Source organism: Oryzias latipes, chromosome 12 (assembly GCF_053564925.1).
Source record: "Oryzias latipes strain Hd-rR chromosome 12, Olatipes_Hd-rR_3.1".
NCBI classification, from domain to species: Eukaryota; Metazoa; Chordata; class Actinopteri; order Beloniformes; family Adrianichthyidae; genus Oryzias; species Oryzias latipes.
Window position 1 is genome coordinate 2,642,489 of NC_136248.1, and position 18,838 is coordinate 2,661,326.

Here is an 18,838-nt window from a genome sequence, read left to right on the forward strand (position 1 = left end):
AGAAGGGTTCCAGAAAACAGCAGAGAAACAAAGGATCCTAAATCAATGCTACGTTAGCAGAAGCATTAATGGACCTGCACGTTTTAACTAAAAATGCATTTACCCTCCGTATATTTTCCAGAATGATTCTTGACTGGACAGTTTTCTTGATGTAAATTGTTGTGTATGTTGTGATGTGCTTTCATCTACCTTTGTATTTTTGCACTTTCCAGGCCATTTTTGTAATTAGGAACATGTTCTTAGTAGCTTACCTGCTTAAATAAAGATGAAACGAAAGGAAAAGAAAATTAAAGAATGAAAACAAATCGCAGGCATTCCCATACTACATCATCAATGAAAGATTTGAGGCCAAAGACATATACCAATCTCTCTGTGCCAAACGGAAAGACTTCAGACTTTTGGGTTCAGGAACTGTCTCAGAAACTGCAAAACGATCACATGATTACTGTCAACCCAAAGAAAACCCATCAACTTATTCATTTTCTGCATATGCAACTGCTACTGGGCAACCAAACTCCCCTTTGGGTTTTCTGGGTTGCATGTGTTTCTACCTTGGGCCAAAAAATGTATTATTATTAATGATTAAAAAAAACTAGAAAGCTCCAGCAGTCCCGTGACCCTAGAAGGGTTTCAGCGGGTTCCTAAACCCATCCCAGAATATCTTTAAAAACATGTCAAAGTGTTCTCTGGGTTTGACAAAAAAACAGATCTTTGAAGGTAAACGCTGAAGCAATTAGAGACGTTGCACAATCTAGCAGCAGGTAGGAAAAAAAGCAAATTAGCATGAAGCTTTAAACGTCCATTTACAGCAAGACAAAAAAAAGAGAGAGAAAGATTTGTATTGAGCTGCAGAGCTCAGCCCCATTCGGCTCACATCTTCACAGCATCATCTTCAGGGAAAACATATGGAGCTCTGACGCGGCGGCGAGCCGGCTCGTCGAAGCACGCGGCATGTCAATCTCCTGAGCTTTCAGGAAGGAGAAGAAAAACACAAATGCACGCCGTGCACTCACATGCGCTAACCCTGAAATCACTGCCATTATTAGCAGTGTCATTATTAGCATTAGAAAAACAAATGAGGCTAATAATATTTGCCATTATAGCTAAAAACGCCTATTAATCCCTAATCCGCACCACAATTAAGAGCACGGTGGGGTGTTTTTGTGTGTCGCTCAGCATCGCCTTGAAGGAAAAGCCAGACAGTTCAGCAGCCTCAGAGGCAGGGAGAAGGTAGGAGGGTGAGGTATTCAGACACGCTCCTGTTCTCCATCTCTATTTTAAAAGCCATCAGCCGGGGCGTTTTTGAGTGACGGGCGTAACGGAGGCACATTTGACTGAATAGAGACAAGAGGGCTGCGGTGGGGGCGTCGCTCGCCGCACTGAAGCCCGTTATCTGCCTCAGTACAAGTGCATCAAATCAAACTGGAGCGGAATTATTATTAAAGCAGCCCCCCCTTTCTGCACCGCTGTGAAGTATTACTTAATAAGCCATGCCAATTAGATGAACAAAAATCAGGCATGTCATCGGGGCTTTCGGTGCCCTCACCCAAATTTCTCTTCTAATGCGTGAAGCTGGCTGGCAGAGCCGTCGACACTGACGCCTTTCTGTGTTTGTCTTTGGTTCTGACAAGAAAAGGGAGAAGAGGAAGAGGTGGAAGGCAAACAAAGACGAAATAAAACACCATAGAGCCTCTAAAGCAGGATCACTCCTTTTAAAAGAGTCACAAGAAAGCCGCTGTGATATTTTTACCAGCAATAAACCAGAAAAATAAAAAATAGAACATAAACAATTTAGCCTCGGGGATTTTTATTTACTCTTAAATTGTGCTTCTGAACACCGAATCTTACTTTAGACCATAGGGACACGTTCAGAAGTTTAAAGACCCAGAGTGTTTTCTACACCACAAATAAGCTTTTTGTGCAAATGCTATTTCTTTCATCTGTCCCTGACTCATCTCAATTAGAATAAAGGAATATTCAGAAATAAAATGTTAGGCTTCATCTTCTTCACTTATGTCCTCTATCATCAAAAATGATTAAACTATTATATCAACTATTAAAAAAGAAAAACGCCACAAACACAAATTTCATTGGAGTGGGTCTCACCTGTAACAGTACAACCTGTTTTTGCCTAAATGTGACCACATAGGAGATCATTCTGAAGGCTTTCACACTCATTTCACTCCATTTGAAAGACATCGCAGGCTGGAGCGCATCATTTAAATGACCTTCATCTCTAAAACTTTGCTGTAACACAAAAACTCAGCAAGTTATAAGCAAAAACGCAGCAGAACAAAACAAATCTGTGTCTGTGTGTGTGTGTGTGTGTGTGTGTGTGTGTGCGTGTGTGTGTGTATGTGTTGAACAGCCTTCAATAGAAGACACATATCAACTAACATCCCAGAAATGGTCAAAGACAGTGTCAGAAATGATCCATTAAGCTATCAAACACTGTAGTGTGAATCTCTCTCCAGGAAAATGATCCTGTTTAACAGCTAATGTCAAATCTGAAAACAATGAGACAAAAAAAGGAACCGATCCAGACAACAATCAGTCAGACTCCTTCTGTTTCCTGGTAAAAATATATTAAATAAGACAAAAAAACAAAAAAAGAAAATCCAGGGACTCTCAGCTTAAGTGTCCTGAGTCTATATGAGTCTTAAAACAGCAGCTACCACACGTTCTGCTGACTTCAACAACAATCAACAGGACAAACATTCTGTTCAGCAAACTAAAAGGTCTAAATAAGTCTGGGATTGACGGACTCCAGCAGCCATTTTGATCTCGTTTGCTCTTCTTTCCATCTGTCTTGATGTCTTATAGGTTAACAGACCTGTCAATCCTCAGAATAGAGCCACAGCTGAGAGTGAGGCGGCACGATTAGAGGAAAACTCGCGCTGCGTGATGTTGACGATTAAACGTGTGAATAAATAGCAAAACAACCAAAAACATAATTTCCATTTCACTGCAACACTTTAATTAAAAAAAGAGTCAATATAATTTAAATTAGAGTTCAAATGACCCTTGTCTGCACAGGAAGCAAATGTATACCGTAAAAGGGATCCATCTGATTGGTCAACGATGTGAAAGGATCCATCTGATTGGTCAATAATGTGAAAGGATCCATCTGATTGGTCAACGACGTAAAGGGATCCATCTGATTGGTCAATAATGTGAAGGGGTCCATCTGATTGGTCAATAATGTGAAGGGGTCCATCTGATTGGTCAAATGCACAAAGGGATTTATTTGATTCGTTACATACTTCAAGCTGCCATAAGATTGTTTTAGCACATTTAAAGTAACCATATGTATCACAGTTTACTTCGTCTTTTGTCATATGCGTATTGCACAGCTAGATATCGCGATGACAATAAACTTGCTATTTATTGTGCAGGCCTAGATGACAGCAAAATACCAACACCAAAAAAATTCAAAAAATGCAAAAGTCCAGCTGGAAGATGGAGTGAACCCACAAATGCACAAAAGCATGCTAGCTCCACACAGATATGACCTATTCAGGTTTTGAACCAGGTCCTGTTGATGTGCTGACCACTACACCAGTCCTTAAATAATTCATAGATAATAATAGATTTAAAGGCAGACCCCCCTTACAGTGGAGGGACTGCTTCCTTTAGCATGTCTGGTTTTTATCTTAGTCTTCATCAAGTCCTCATCGCTGGGGAGATTTTCCAAGTGTTTCCAGGCTTCCCCCACCAGAGGGGGGCCATCATGAACAGGTAACTTTGAAACACCTGGTGTAAAACATTTCTAACTGTAACAAGCTATGCGGCATGCAAGACATCAATCCCAGCATGACGACTTCTGAAAACACAACCTGAGCCGATGAAATCAACCTACAGACTGTCCTGGTGTTAGTTCCTTAGCAGACTATGGCCGTCCCAGCGAACAAAGCTGCTATCTTTGACATTCACTGGGCAGAGGAAAACACGTTCAGAAAGAAACTGGAAGCAGTCCTTCATGTGTGGGTTTCATGGCTAATGTTGAACAAAAAGACATTTGAAAGATGTGCTACAAGTTTCAGGAGACAAACATTGTTGCTTTTTCTTTAACGCAGTTTACATTACGTCTATTGACAAAAAGAAAAAAAAAACAGACGCTTTAGCTCCTCCCTACCAATTTTATATTTCTTTTGGTTTAGTTTTTTTTTGTGTTTGAATCTCTGTTTTCTGCAACCTTTTCTTCATTCATCTTTTGGTAAAGATGCAGGAACCTTTTCTGTGGTCCTTTTTCTTTTGAATAAAAATTCTTTTTTTAAACAGAAACCCTTCCACTCATTTCCTTTCCTTCCCTGAGTTTGTTAATAGTCTGTTCCCAGTGTGTCCTCTCTTTTGTTTTGACAACATTGTATTTCCTTCCTATTTCCTCTGGGAACTTCCATTTTCTTTTTTCTTCACAACACTCCCTCCATCATTTAGAACAGTGAAACTTGTTCTCTTTTCATTTAAAAGATGAAGGTTGTTCCAAACATCCTTTTTAAACAGGTTGTCGGTCCAAACCAGGTGATATTTTTTATATTTTTCTGTGTAATGCATATTTTCTGTGATTTACTTTGGTCAAATTTCAGGAAGAACCAGTGAAGGGTTTAAGATAAAGTTTGTTAAATGGGAGTCATAGTGACCTGCATTTATGGTGCAAAACTGGATAACTTCGGGTGTACCCCCATTGATTTTATTTGGTTCCGTTTAAACGGACCCGCAGAGTTTTCCCCTGCGGGGGTCGGGACCCCGTGCAGACGTGAAAACACCCGCTCTTGTGAACGAAGAGGTGGCCTCGGTCTGTTTCCAAACGGGCTGGGTTTTTATTCGCTTCTTTCCATCTTCAGGGTGTGAATGTGAACCGGTCAGGGTCTGGCCCCCCTCCAAACATCGTCAGCCTTTCTGCCCGCCAACCTCTATTCCCAGTTTTCTGTCTTCACACTCCCACTTGTAAAAAGAATGAACCCTTTAAATCTCACCCACATTTCCTGCGTGATCGTCCCTCTGTTGTGAACACACATATTTAGACACTCTGGGTTTCATCCTCACATACACACAGATCAGCGCCTCTCAAACAACACTGTCAAGGAAACAAACGGCAAATCTGGGAGGTTATAACAGGCACCGGCAAGAGGAAAACACAGGAGCAGCCAAGTCGTGAAACCGCCGAATGGCGGCGGTGCTTTTGAAAGGCCCCTCGCTGAACGGCTTCATCCAGGAGGAGATTAGAAACACACGCAGAGTTTGAAGTGTGCTTTATCTTTCCAGGGATGATCCCAAAATAAACAACAACCACGGCGAAATCTCTCAATAATTAAAGCGCCTAATCCACTTCCTGGTTGGTGATGACCGTGGGCTGCGCGCATCAGCCAGGACTGTGCAGCTTTTATGTTTAGACTCTTTTGTGTTTTGAGGTGAATTTCTGGCCAGAAAAGCAGAGGCTTTTAAGGAATTAAGAGAGGATTTCAAAACCAAAATGTATTTACAGAATCTTATAAAGACTGTCATTTAAAAATTACAGTTTGCCATAAGGACAGAAAAAAATGCTTCTTTATGCTCAAAAAAGCAAATAGTCTATTGGCTTTATCCTTATAAGAGGAGATTATTATGCAGAAAGACTGTTAAATTGTTCTCCAAGCCTAACTTTTTAAAAAATTTCTTTCAGATTTGCAGGTCAATTGTACAATCTTCATCTGTATATGAAGTTAAACAATAAAAAAGGCTCCATAATAATTTAAAAATATGTTAAGCAGTGCCAGAAAATCCACCTCAGCATGCTTTCTTTTCACTAAACATTGTGTTTTTGTTGTCCATTCATTATAATGTCTGTTATAATGAACTGGAATATGTTAAAGTCCTCCTGGCAAATAAAACAAAACAACGTTTGGGCCCAAATCTGGCCAATAGATCAAAATCTCTTTTCATAGTCTGCAAGGCCTTGCAAGGTGGAATTTTCTTTCAAGCTGTCCTTCTTCTTTGTTTCAAACTTATTTCACTTTAGGATTCAGGATTCAAAAAGTCGATCAGAGATCTTGGACAAGGACAAAAAGGAAGAGCTTAGCTGAAGATTTATGAACTTCAGAAGAATCTGACCTCATGTTGCTTCAGGTATTCGTGCAAAACTTGTGCAATAGCGAATCATTGCATTGTGTCATTTTGTTCCAATTGAAATGAACAAAAATCCTAAAAAATAACCAAAATTGGGATGTTTTCTGAAAAAAGAGTAGAATATCAATGTGCAAATATAAAAGGTTTAGATTTAATATGTAAAATATATGTAAACTGTTTAAAAATAAATACCATAAAGAAGATCCACCATAAGTAAAATCTTTTGAACTTAAACGGCATTAAAGGGCCTATATCCTGCTTTTCTTAAGGCTTTCAGAGTAAACTACATGTATATACAGTATAGGATAATATATTACCTTTGACACACTAAAGAACGCCTTTTTTATGAAATATGAGTTATTTTCACAGCTCATTTTGCCAAACCGGAAGTAAGACGACTCGATCTCTGAGGCCCCGCCCATTTCATGACATCATCCAAGCAGCGTGTCTGCTTTTTTCTCCAATGAAAACCAACAACATCAAAGACGGATGTGCAGATTGTTTATATAAAATGAAAGCATTTAACTGATCGCCGCTAGCTCCACTATTAGCCTGGCAGGCGGTTCCTCACTTTTTGATGTCACAAGGTGAGAACCCACTCGTTTTCCTGGATTGGGAGGGGCTGGTGCTCAGAGAGCAGGAAGGATTTTAGAGGAATACTCAGAAATGCATGAACGGGTCAAAAATACCACTTTGGGGATGTTTAAAGTGATGAATGAACATTATAATAAACCTAACAACTCAAAATGTTGATAGAATCCAACACCAAGCTGTTCCATAGCTGGAGAGCAAATAATGTTTGACTATTTGCTGAACAGCTCCATAAAACATGTCTCCCACAGTCATGGTTGGAATTCTCTATCAAGGTCATTACTCACCATTGCTTTAGCTTTTTGAAGACTATTCCTCCAAAGATCAATGAAATTCATGCAGAAGTATCACTTTAAACCCACAGAAAATGTAAAAAAGCACAACACTGTTTGGGTTTTGTGTGGCAGTCAAGGAGAAAAGAATTAAGAAACAATTTTTGACCGAATCAAGACCCACAGAAACAATTCAAGAAGTCTTTAAAGTCACTATCAACTGCAGGTTTTTTGCCTAAATTGCGGCTGGAAAATTATTGAAAAAAGAAAAAAAAGGAGAATCTGTTCAATCTATTATTGTTGTAACAATGTTTGCACAAAAAGCACCTTCCTCACAACAGCATTCCCATCAACTTCACGAAGACTTTGTGCAGCATTTGTCACTAATTTGAGTCTTTTTTTCTATCTTAATTCCAGTTATGGCTTCCAGTGAGATACAAAGCGTGAAAGTAAGAAGAGGATCCATGTGATGTACATATGTCTCTCAAACTTATGGAATCTCTAACCTGAGGTGTGGCAGCAAACACCAGCATGCCGCCGTTGTCGGCGTGCCCCGCCCTCTGGCCTCGCCCCAGCCGGTGGAAACTGCTGCTCCATGGAGCCTATAGAGTTCTAATTAGCTGCATTCACAAACAGCATCAGGCTCATCAAAATGCCGAGGCCTGCAGAAAGCCACAGCGGGGGTGAGCACAGAGTGTGTTGCATGTGTGTGTTTGCTTTGTCATATATGAAGGTGTTTAGATGTGTGTACTTGTGTGTACTTAGTGAACAGAGTGGGATTTTTGGGGACGTTGTGTTCCGATGCAGGAATGGGGGCACAGTTCTAAACCTGCACGCAGAAACACAACAACTGTTATTTTTCTTCTGTGTTTTGTAGCCCAAAATCTTACCGTTGTACACACATTTATCACAAAAACCCCGCAAAACAAACACCAACAAGCACACGACGCAGCAACGAGGCAATGCCTCACATGTCTGTTCTACTGCCAACAAACAAAATGGCTTCCGTGCATCGTTAAGAGGCAGAAAATAGGAACGGGCCGCAGAGAGGGCTCCGATCTTTTCCCGAAGAGCTCCTAAACATTAGCTCCGCACCTGGTTTGAAAGGATGCACACGCAGTGAACCTGAGGATTGTGCCGACACGTTACTGATGCAAGGACATGAGGAGAATGCAGCATGACATGTTGGCAGAGACGACAAAAAAAAACGAGCGGCGCATGCAACAAGAGTCTGTTTCGGCAGAGGTTCCTGCTATTGAAAGATGAAGATGAGTGTCTTCATGGTATCAATAGAAAATGCATCACAGCACAGCAATCCTGCAGGTTCTTCAGTTCCTCGTTATCAGCAAAGACAGATCAGACAGCTGGAGTCACAAGCACAGATGCAAGAACTATGCAAAACACTTTTCACCAATTTGTTAAGTCACAGCTACGTTACAGCATCCACTAGAACTATGCAAATCAAGGGTCACACATCTTTCAAGCTGAATGCATTTGAGGCCAACCGGCGCTATATTTTACTGGACAGGCAGGGACCAACCACAAAAATTAACTAGTTCCCTCATTTTCACAAAACATAGCATGATTTTATATTTATAAATCTCTACAGAATAATCTTAACACAGCACTAGAACTGCACCTTCTAGTGTTACAGGTTTGCTTTCAAATTAACTGCTTCTAGACATCAGTGATTTTTGATTTTGCCCATGTGGCAGAATCTATGGAACTGAGTTTGTAAAAAATGCTCGTCACCTAAGTCCAGGAGGGATTTTTGAAGTTCCATAGCTTGAATGCCTGATAACCTTGACAATGTTGAGTAACAAAGCTTTTTTTTCCTATTAAAAACACCTCACAGTGCTGTACAAAGAAAAGAAAAAACTCCCTCTACCACACGTGAGGGAAGCAAACACCTACGAATCCACTTAAATGAAAAAAAGTAAGAAACTACAGTTTTAATATCTTTTATTATTTTGCACTACATACGTGGTAAATACGTCTCAATTGCATTCAAATTACATGTAAATAGATGATTTCATGGTCAATTGACAATAATAAGCCTCCTCCTCTCAGATGGCATCTTTATCTGATACAAGAAACATCTTTTAAACTTAAGAACATGTCTCATAACATCAAACACACCTGCCAAACTGTTGAGATTCAAAACACAGGGATATTACCTGTGAATGGTCTAGGCTAAAGTTTTGGACCACAGCTACTAACAGTGTACGATTTTTGTCACTGGGCAGAAAGTGAGCCCTGCGTTTTCTAGCTGAGCTACTGTTGTTAAGGCAGAGGACATTCGAATGTATTTATGTGCGACCAGCACAAAAACTGATGGACCATTCACGTTGATCACACATATTAGGTGCAGCAAAGATGCACAATGCTGCATTGCCTGCAAGGATTATAAGTGCGTCCAAGGCTAAGTGTTGGTCGCACGTAAAGTTTACCTTTAGCTATTTGTTCTCTGCAGTCGGCCCATTCCCCGGGGGAGCGGTGAGCTGCAGAGACAGCCATGGTCAGGAACCATTTGGTGTATTTAACCCCAAACCAACTGTGATCCTAACCTTAGAACTTGCTCCGGATCCGTGCGGCCAAGAGAGAAGTTCAACACTCGCCACACCTATTTAGAAATTTACGTGCAAATAGACACTTCCTTTAAAAAAAAAGAAAAAGAAAAAAAGTGCCACCGAAAACAACATTTAGCCTCGGACAGTGCACCAACGTGTCTTCAGCTGCATGTGTGGCCAACATAAATTTCCATTAGTTTTTGTGCTGGTTGCTCTCAAATATGTGAGGGTTAATGGCAGACGAAGTATGCATTATCACTTTTTAACGCACGCCGTGGAAGCCTGAACCATCCGATGCCCATTTTTAGGTCAGATGGACCTAAAAAGTGATAATGCACACGTCAAAGGCCATTCACCCGCTCATACCATGGTCACTTACAAAAGAAATAAATAGTAAACAGTTTTTAGTCCTTAAATCCTGTTTTTCCCAATTTGGATTGCTTTTCTCACAAAAAGCGAACTATCTGTTACATGGTGCGGCGCCGCTGCAGTCAAGATTCGGAGATATAAAGCGATATGTAAATGCTGATCTTTCCGATGGGTTAAATAAAGCATCAGTTCAGAGAGAAAGTTCTCCTCTTACCGCTTGTTTTTATCCAGATGATGAAGCAAAGGTTGTTTTAAAGAAGCCGGCGCAGTGGTACAAAACATTTAAGCTAGGTGACCGGAACTTCTTTTTTCACTGTGCGGTTATCCTGTGGATCATCACTGTTTAATGCACACCCAGCAGCCAATCAGAATTGAGTATTTACCAAGACCTGGTAAGTGTGAATAACATCAACCATGTTTTAAAACATTAGCAAACATCAAACATTAATAGAAAATATACATCCATGAACAAAAGCTAGCATGCTACTTTGCAGCACCCACTTTACGCTTCCCAACCTGATTTCTCTCTATTAAAATGTGATTATGATTCCTCAGGATCGGGTCATTTTGCTGTCATGGTTTGTGTAGTTGATTGCAAAACATTGCGTCCCCCTATTGTGACTCTTTGCGTACTCGTTCGGACCTCCTCAGTTCTTCACTCGGGAAGACTCAATGCAGAGTAATGGTGCATGAATATCAATGGAGCCAACCAATCAAAAAGAACAAATGGTTGACACACCAATCACCTGATATAGAGACAACAACCCTAACCCCAAACACCAACTAATCAACCAGTGAGTCAATGAGTCGAAGACGAAAACCAATCTGCCAACCAAACCACCAGCCTGGTTGCCTTGTCTCCAGTGTCTATCTAAAACCATCACAGATGGGTTTAGATAGACACTGGACAGATGCCAAGAGGCCATGCCGCAAGAAGCAAAGCATAAACATCCACTTACAGACACATAAGACTCTCTCCTAGACACCCATCGGCATTCACCTTCTATCGCCTCTAGATCTTCACCAGAGACCTGGAAGCATGAAAGTTTTGCATTACAGAGACCACCACAGTCTTCCGTTGGTGCTATTCTCTTTCTGATGCTGTTGCCATCACTTCTTTGTCAGTCTGGGTTTGGAAGTCCCTAAACACCTTAACATGTATGAAACAAACATATATGAATAATATGAGTCTTTAACATTAGTCAGGCTGCATTAGCTTTAATATATAACAGACTCACCTTCAGGTGTATTGAAGCCCAAAACATGTTTTACTTTAACTTTTCTTTCTTTTTTGTTTTAACTTTTAAGGTCACCAGGAATAAAAGTGAGCTAATATGCTATAGAATGGCACATTTACTCATCTCTACATATGAGTTGTAAGTTTGGTTTGATAAAGAAACTAGTCTATATTTTTCAGAAGAAAGGTTTATTGATTAGTGGAGCTGGATAAGACTGCCAAATCTGATTTCATTCAGACCATCATAATACTATTTGTTTTACTCATTCTGTTTATTATTGATTCATTTTTTGGCTACTTTGCTTCAAAACCCAAACTGCTTGGTTATGAAAGCGAGTTTTCACATAAATGGTGATTAAACAAAGGTGGTGCCTTAGAAATAATTTAGTTAACAGTTACCACTTCACACTAAAACCTAAGCAGCCTTCCCAAAAAAATGCTTTAATAAAACATTTTATCTCAATAAATATCGCTTGGCAGCAATGAAGAAAGTTTCAAATCAAATTATTTTGGTATGTTTGATCCAGCAAAAGTTGGACTTCTTTTTTCACTAGTGAGAGTAGATGGATAAATAATTATTCACATCTGCCTTTATTTCCTTTTTAATGTGTCTTTTTGTATATTTGAAGCGTGTGTAAAAGAACATACCAAGCCCCGTGAATGAAATAAACAAACACTTCAGATGTGAATGTTTTAGAATGCTGTGAAGATTTTCTTTTGACAGCTGAGAAAAGCTGGCAGGTTTTCTCACGCCACACCTCACAGCGGGGCCTCCTTCCACACGGCCACGCCGCCACCAAACCAAAGCTCCGGTTACAACACACACAAGGAGAGTGTCTGCGCTCCCTGGCACAATGAAACCATCACAAAGGTAGCAGCTGTCTGTTGTTGTCCTGAGTTCACTCACCGCTGCACTGGCAGAGTCTGAAACCAACTTCAATCTCTCAACACCGACACTCAATGTTGACCGAACGGATGAATCAGCAGCTAAAAATCGACTTTGAGTGAATCATGTTCGGGCGGGATTCTTTGTCTGGACTTTCTGAATGTATGTAAAAAAAATACAGACTGCAGCTCCAGAAAAAGGAATAATTAACAGATAGGATGCAGAAGCCGTTTAGGAAACAACACACTAGACAGACGAGCAATCAAAGTCTGCAAAGTTGGGTCAAAGCCACCCAGTGTTTGTTTGAGACCATCAGCAGCGCTGCTGCTGCATGTACAGCACAAACTCGCACACATCCAGGAAAGACTCACAACAGCAAAGCAGAAAAACAGGAAGTTTCCACAAGGAATAGACTTTAGAGGCTGAGAATCAAAACTCACAAACAAAGACCTTTTTTTACCTCAGAGTGTCTCGTGTTTTTCAGGTCAAATCTTTACATTTACATTCAGTGATTTTCTGTCATTTCGAGACTCAAATTAGGCTTTTTTCCCCCAAAAGCTGAAATGAGTCACAAAAAAAGTCACTCTTTCCCCCTATATAATCTAAAGTAAAGTAATATTACACACTCCTGCCTGAAGGTGAAGAGGACTGCTTGGTTCTTTAACCTCCTAAGACCCGAAGTCTTGCATGGCTGCATGCATTTTTCATTTCTCTTTGCTTTTTGGGTTAAAGAAGCTTAACAAGGCCAACCAGAACACAAACAACATTTGGCTTTTAAACCACAGTGCCACTTTTCAAGTCAAACCAAAGGAACAAACCAACCCGAGCCTGCATCTGCGTGTGCAGAACATCTTTTACCAGAAGAGTCAAACAGCAAACGAAGCAGCAGCGAGCAGGTGTACAAGCACACAGGGAGAGAGGATTTTCTTCAAAATAAAGAGAGAGAAAAGAGGTGAGTGCGGAGGAGGGAGACGACTGACGTACTTGAGCCGGAGAAATGTCCGCTCCCCAGGGAGGTTGGTCCGTTCTTTCCACTGCTAACAGGAGGGGAAAACATCTACAAGACAAACAGAGCGCACATTACCTCTGAGAGCACTGACAGCACGACTGGTCTGAGCAGAAACATCAGTGCAGTTGGGCTCTCAAGAGCTTCATTCCAAAACACCAAGCTGACTGTGGTCCTATGTGACAAGTGCGTTTCCTTTTCTAACAACAAAATGGGTTTTAGCTTCAAAAAAATGGATTTAAAAGGATGGGACTGGGTACAAAGCAAATGTCGTTTTGTTCGTGTAAAGGAGATCTCATCTGGATAAGCAACGGTTTTTGATTTTACTTTGGGGTTTTTTGTATTCATGATGCAAAAAAAAGAAAAAAAAACTGGGCCATTTTCAAACAACAGTGGTATTTTTTGACAGAAATCACATAAATGTCAGCAATAATCTGTGGAAGTATTTGCTGCATTTTTAAGGGGAAAATGAGTCAAAAGTCAAACTGCCTTTTCACTTGTGGTTATGAAGCACTTACTCTGTGGTTAAGTTCTGGGACTGGGAACCTGTGAAACACTCCAATAAGTGTTCTGACAATCTAATATATTTTCTTAGCAGAACTTAGTTGTAATTGCAAACAACTGTGCGTTTGCTTCCAGACACAGAGTCGGCCGCCAATGTTGAGGCCCAATCGGACCTCCAAGCGGTGGACATTTTTGGAAATAAGGTCTATGTTTGTATTTCTATGGAGTATCGACTAACATAGTAGATTGTTTTCAAGTTTAGTTAAAATGTAAAAAGTAGGTCAGAGTAGGAATTTTAAAAAAGTGTTGATCTGTTTAGAACCTGTTGGGGCCCGAACACAGAACCAGAGGAGGTACGACGTGGGGCGGGTCAGGCTCATCTGAAAGAGTCTGAAGACGAGCCCTTTTCAGGATAGCTTCGCTCTTGTGAGGGCCAAAGAAAAAACAACCATAAAACAATTGGCCAAAAAGTGAATCCAAGATTACAGATAATCCAGACTACTGGGTCATATGAGAGGCTCCACGCCAAAGTAAAAAAATAACAAAACGTGAGACCACGAGGAATTTTAGCGATCCCTGCAGGATCAGGCCAGAATCCTCTGGTTCCCTCATGTCCATTGTGACAGGAAATGACTAAAAGTTCTACACTTTGATTTGGTCTATCCATCCTCTATCCATAAATCTTTTCCTTTGATCTATTTAAATATGTCTTATAAATCATGTCCTTCCTGACAATACCCTCTGTGTTTACCGGGCTTGGGACAAGCACAAGCAGGACACCGGTTTGTGTCCTGCTGAGGCTTCGTCTATCTATCTTTACATCTGTCCGCCCGTCCATCCTTACAGGGTTTTTTTTGTCTTTATACCTATTGTGGCATTTTTTTGTTGTTGTCGTGATTTTTTTTGTGTATTTCTTTGTTTTAGCTTTTTATATGTGGAGGGTGTATTTTATATTTATTTAGTTAATTTTAAATTTTTGCAGGCCATCAAGTTTGGGGGGGGGGGGGGGTTCAGTCAGTCAAGATGTTTGATGAATGAATTGCCCCGGCTTGCCCCTGCCTTTGTGCAGCCTTGTTTCACAGTGCACTCTTCAATGCGAACTATCCGCACTGCCATGCAGTTACAGCGGCTTCTCACTAGGGGGAGGTGTTCCCCCAAACAAGCAGTGACCTCATAAAAAAAAAAAAACTACGACAACATAAACTGCTGGTACACCTTCACACACCCACAAGTGCGGGTCAGGTCTTGGTTTGCTGAAAGGTGAAGGCGTCTTACCTGCAGCATAAAGGCCGACAGTTCAGACAATCATCTAAACCTCTGAACGATTTGACAAGATTTGTTCGACTTCCTTTGCAGATAAAAACGAAATAAATATAAACATATTTCATGATGAGAGTCCAATGTTAGCAGGACCATTCATCCAGCTTTAAAAGTTGGAGTCCTTTCCGAGGCTGAGCACTCTTTCATTCCCATCCATCCGTCCTCAGAACCCGCCGAATCCCTTTCAGGGTCGCTGGGTTGCTGGAGCCTATCCTAGTTGTTGGGTGAAGGTGGGGTACAACCTGGACTGGTTGCCAGTCTGTTGCAGGACCACATCACACACATTCACACCTAGGGACTGCTTGAAATCACCAATAAACCTATGAAGCGTGTTCTGGACTGTGGATGGAAACTGGAGAAAATCCACTCATGCACAAGGAGAACATGCATACTAAAAAATAAATAAATAAAAACTAGGATTTGAACCAGGGCATTCTAAACACTACCCCACTGTCCAGCTCTGTGACATCATCCTTATTCTGAATAGCTGTTAAACATCTTCCCTTGAGTCTGATTCAAGAACCCAAGAGACAGGGGAGCAGGGGAGACACTAAATAACAGTAGGAGCCACAAACACCCTTTAAAAAGCTCAAACTAAAACTGAAGCTAACATTTGAGATCAAAGAATGAATGACAGGTTAGGGCTAAAACTCTGTTTTTAACCAGAGTACGCCAACATGGATTTAGTGTGTGTTTTAAACAAGAGGATTTAGGGTCATGTGAGATATTCATAGATTTTATTTTAATCTTCCGACATAATTAGGAAGCCTGTGATTGCAGTGAATCGGACAGAAGAGACCGATTTTAGGGATTAAAGTCCATTTTTTTAGATCTCTTTTTAGTGAAGAAGAGGCTCCATGAACTGACAGCAGGAGGCTAACTCCACATTTTCCTGAGTAGTATCCTTCATCTAACAGACTGTTTCTGATGGGGGGGGGGGGGGGGGGGGGGGGGCAAGTTTTCCATTTGGAATTCAAAATATTTATAAAAAACCTTTAAATTGATTTCAGACCCCAAATGTTTGGCGTTTTGGAATGAAGCTCCGCAGGAAGAAACATTCACAATTCTCTGCACATTTACAGGAAAATTAGAACAAGGACTAAAGCTGAAAAAAGACTTCTACAAGCCGCTGTGAATCTCTGCAACCCAATACTTGTCATAGTCAGAGACAGAACTAACCCCCACAAGCACCCCCCCCCCCCCCCCGACAGACGTCAGGCCTGCTCGTCAGCGTGGCCGACGGTTCCAGTCTCAGTGATGGCGAGCAGCCGTTCAGATGCTGACAGCCTTTCTGCTCCTGATGTTCTAACAGCGACCGTCTCATGCTAAATGCAACAAACGGAGCCTTTGTCGCTGCTTCACGCGTTCAGCTCCTGCTTGTTTTTCGGCCTCTCCCACAGCTGCAACAAATAAGGGGGAAATGCAGCGGGGACCATCAGTCCAACTCCGATTATCTGCAGCTCTGTAGACGTCGGTGTCAAACAGCTCTGAGCTGCGGGTGTCGGCTCGCGAGCGCACAAAGATTAATGCCCGGCCCGTGTTCCTTCCTAATGAGAGAGGCGCTTCAGCTGCTTCTGACTGCTGCCCTCCTTTGTTTGAATACTTTCTATGTGATGCTGGAGACGACGTTCCACCGCATCCATCAGCTGTGCTGACATCACTTTACAAACTTTTTTTACAGAATGATTTACACAACTGAAGAAGGGTGTTTCTTGTTACATTATATTTTAAAATCAAGCTTAAATAAGAGCCCACTGCATATCCATATTACAGAAATGCAAGTGTAGGCCTTAGTATTGGGCAGCACAGATGTGTTTGAGCATCATGGAGCATTTCTGCCTTAGACTTCTGACCATTGGATGAAATATTTCTGTAGATATTTGGCGCATTTGAGCTTCACGGGTGTAACCAGGAGCTCTTACCTGTCCTATCATGCAAACAGCGCATTGTTCCCTCTTTGTTTAACTTCTGGGCCACATTCCTGCAGTGTCCTTGGTGCAGCAGCACGCAGGCCGCAGCTCTGCACTAACAATCCCACAGAAGCCCATTATCTCTTTCAATTTGAAAATATTTTGTACGTGGGGAGTCTTCAAGATCACGCACAGTCATTTCAGCTGCAGGCCGCTCCGATGACACGCAGCTACTCCTCCAAGTGTGCGGCGCAGAATCCCTGCCCTTGCACCTTGTGCAGCAGCATCCCTGCTCTCCAGCCTGGAAGTCACATGCATGTTGACTTCTCTGCGTTTCATAACAGGCTCTCCCTTTTCGCATTTTAGGGTGTTTTTTCGTTTTCTTTTTTTCCATCCTCCTCCTCTTCCTCCTCCTCTACTGACAAAAGTTGCTCCCAAAGGAGGAGAGGGGCACAGAAAAACATGGAGGAGAGCGGGGACCGTATTTCCTGTCCGTCAAGTTCAAAACACAAGTTCCGCCGAAATGATGTCTCCAAAGACCCGAGAATCCCAATAAATAGTTTTGGTGCGCCGGGCGGAGCGAGGACGCGCAGCCGGGAGGGTCGCTCTTCCTGCCGCCTGTCAGGCTCGCGCGCAGCCGCGACTTTTTTTTCCCCATCTGCCTTTTTAACGCAATTTTTGGAGACGGGCGCATTCAGCGCGCACGGAGCTGCCCTCAAACTAACACAAAGAAAGCAAACGTTTCCCCCCCAAAAACCCCTGACATGGGAAAAAGAAAACAAACACAACAAGAAGAAGAAGAAGAAGCAGAAAATCATGAAGAGAAAAGGACTTAAAATGAAATATACTACCATGGATGTTGGGAACATTTTCAAATCGCTGTTTGGCATCTATAAGACAACAAAATTACTAATGCAGCATCACAATTCTCTGCACACACAGGCAAAAATCAAACAACACAAAACCAACAATATGCAAAGACTTTTTTTTTGGTCATTTTACTGCAAAAAGACAACTTTTAGAGATTAGTTACTGGCCGAATTCAAGTAGCAGGTTAAACATGTAGACAGTAAAGCCGCCAGGATGAGTCTATGTTCCTCCGCGGCGCGTGCTGACATGATCCAAGTCATTCTGGCCACATATATGAAGGAGCCAAATATCCTTACCGCGCTAAAATCCAGCAAGTCACTCAGTTCCTTGTCTGTTCCCAAAGCTGCCATCCGCTGTTGATGATGCATTTTAGCAAAATCACACGGACCTACAAACATGGAAACAAACGCAGGGATAGATAGACAGATAGAGGAGGAGGAGGAGGGCAGATTGATAGATGGAGAGATAGAGGGAGGGAGAGAAGTGCGGAGAGTGGAAGACTTGTGTTTTTTGCGCACCGCTCCGGTCTCCGTTTGCTCCACAGAGAAATAAATCCAGCGGAAGGAGCTGAAAAGCGTCGGTCTCCGGTCTGACTCTAGTTTGCTCTCATCCTCGCGGCGGAGCGCGGTCCCGGTGTTCCACCGGCGGTCCCGGTCGCGGTCGGATCGCTGCCTGGCGGGGAGGAAAACGCGAAAACCTTCGGGAAATAAAAAAAGGGGGGCGACAGTCAGCCCGGGAGTGTTTTGCGTGTTTTGGTGCGTTTCTCTCAGCCGAACTAGTCCGATCTCCGCGCGCCGACACGCACGCGATATTCAGCTCTGAAAGCGCGCCTGTGTTTCCGTGTTTTCTTTTTTCATGGGGGGGTGGGGGTGGGGGCTGCTCCTGCCCGGGCTGACGGAGCCTCCGCTCGGCTGCGCGCGCCAGGAGATGCCCGGTTAGGACGCAGGACGGAGCCCACGTGCGTGCGCTGCCGCCGCGCAGGGACAAGCGTGCTCGTGTGGATACCTATCACGCATCCTCGAGAAACACTGGCGAGTTCCGGTCCGCTGCCCCACGGGGACGGAGATTATGGGGGGAAAACAACAAAAGGGGGAAAATGTTGTTTTTAGACAAGTGAGAGGCGCAGCGGAGGGATCGGTGTTCGGTCCAATTCAAGCAGGACTAAAGGGAATCGGTTTAGCTGTCATTTTATGCTGCT

The 18,838-nt window shown here is 42.3% G+C and overlaps 1 protein-coding gene across 14 annotated transcripts in view; it reads right to left on the bottom strand.

Annotated features, from left to right (window-relative positions):
• tcf4 (transcription factor 4) overlaps positions 1 to 18,637 on the bottom strand; it is a 224,354-nt gene extending 205,717 nt beyond the window's left edge. For 3 of the 14 annotated variants that reach the window (XM_078955583.1, XM_078955586.1, XM_020707913.3), the window contains exons 1-4: positions 18,159 to 18,637; positions 17,937 to 18,028; positions 17,622 to 17,660; positions 13,015 to 13,087 (exon numbers count right to left, since the gene is read on the bottom strand). In XM_078955583.1, coding sequence (XP_078811709.1) covers positions 13,015 to 13,087; positions 17,622 to 17,660; positions 17,937 to 18,008 — 184 coding nt within the window. In that variant the 5' untranslated portion in view covers positions 18,009 to 18,028; positions 18,159 to 18,637. Of the gene's footprint in view, positions 1 to 13,014; positions 13,088 to 16,782; positions 16,995 to 17,621; positions 17,661 to 17,936 lie in introns of those variants that run through there. The other 11 variants (XM_078955588.1, XM_023960870.2, XM_020707917.3 and 8 more) reach the window with 9 other exon arrangements.
• Positions 18,638 to 18,838: the final 201 nt, after the last annotated feature.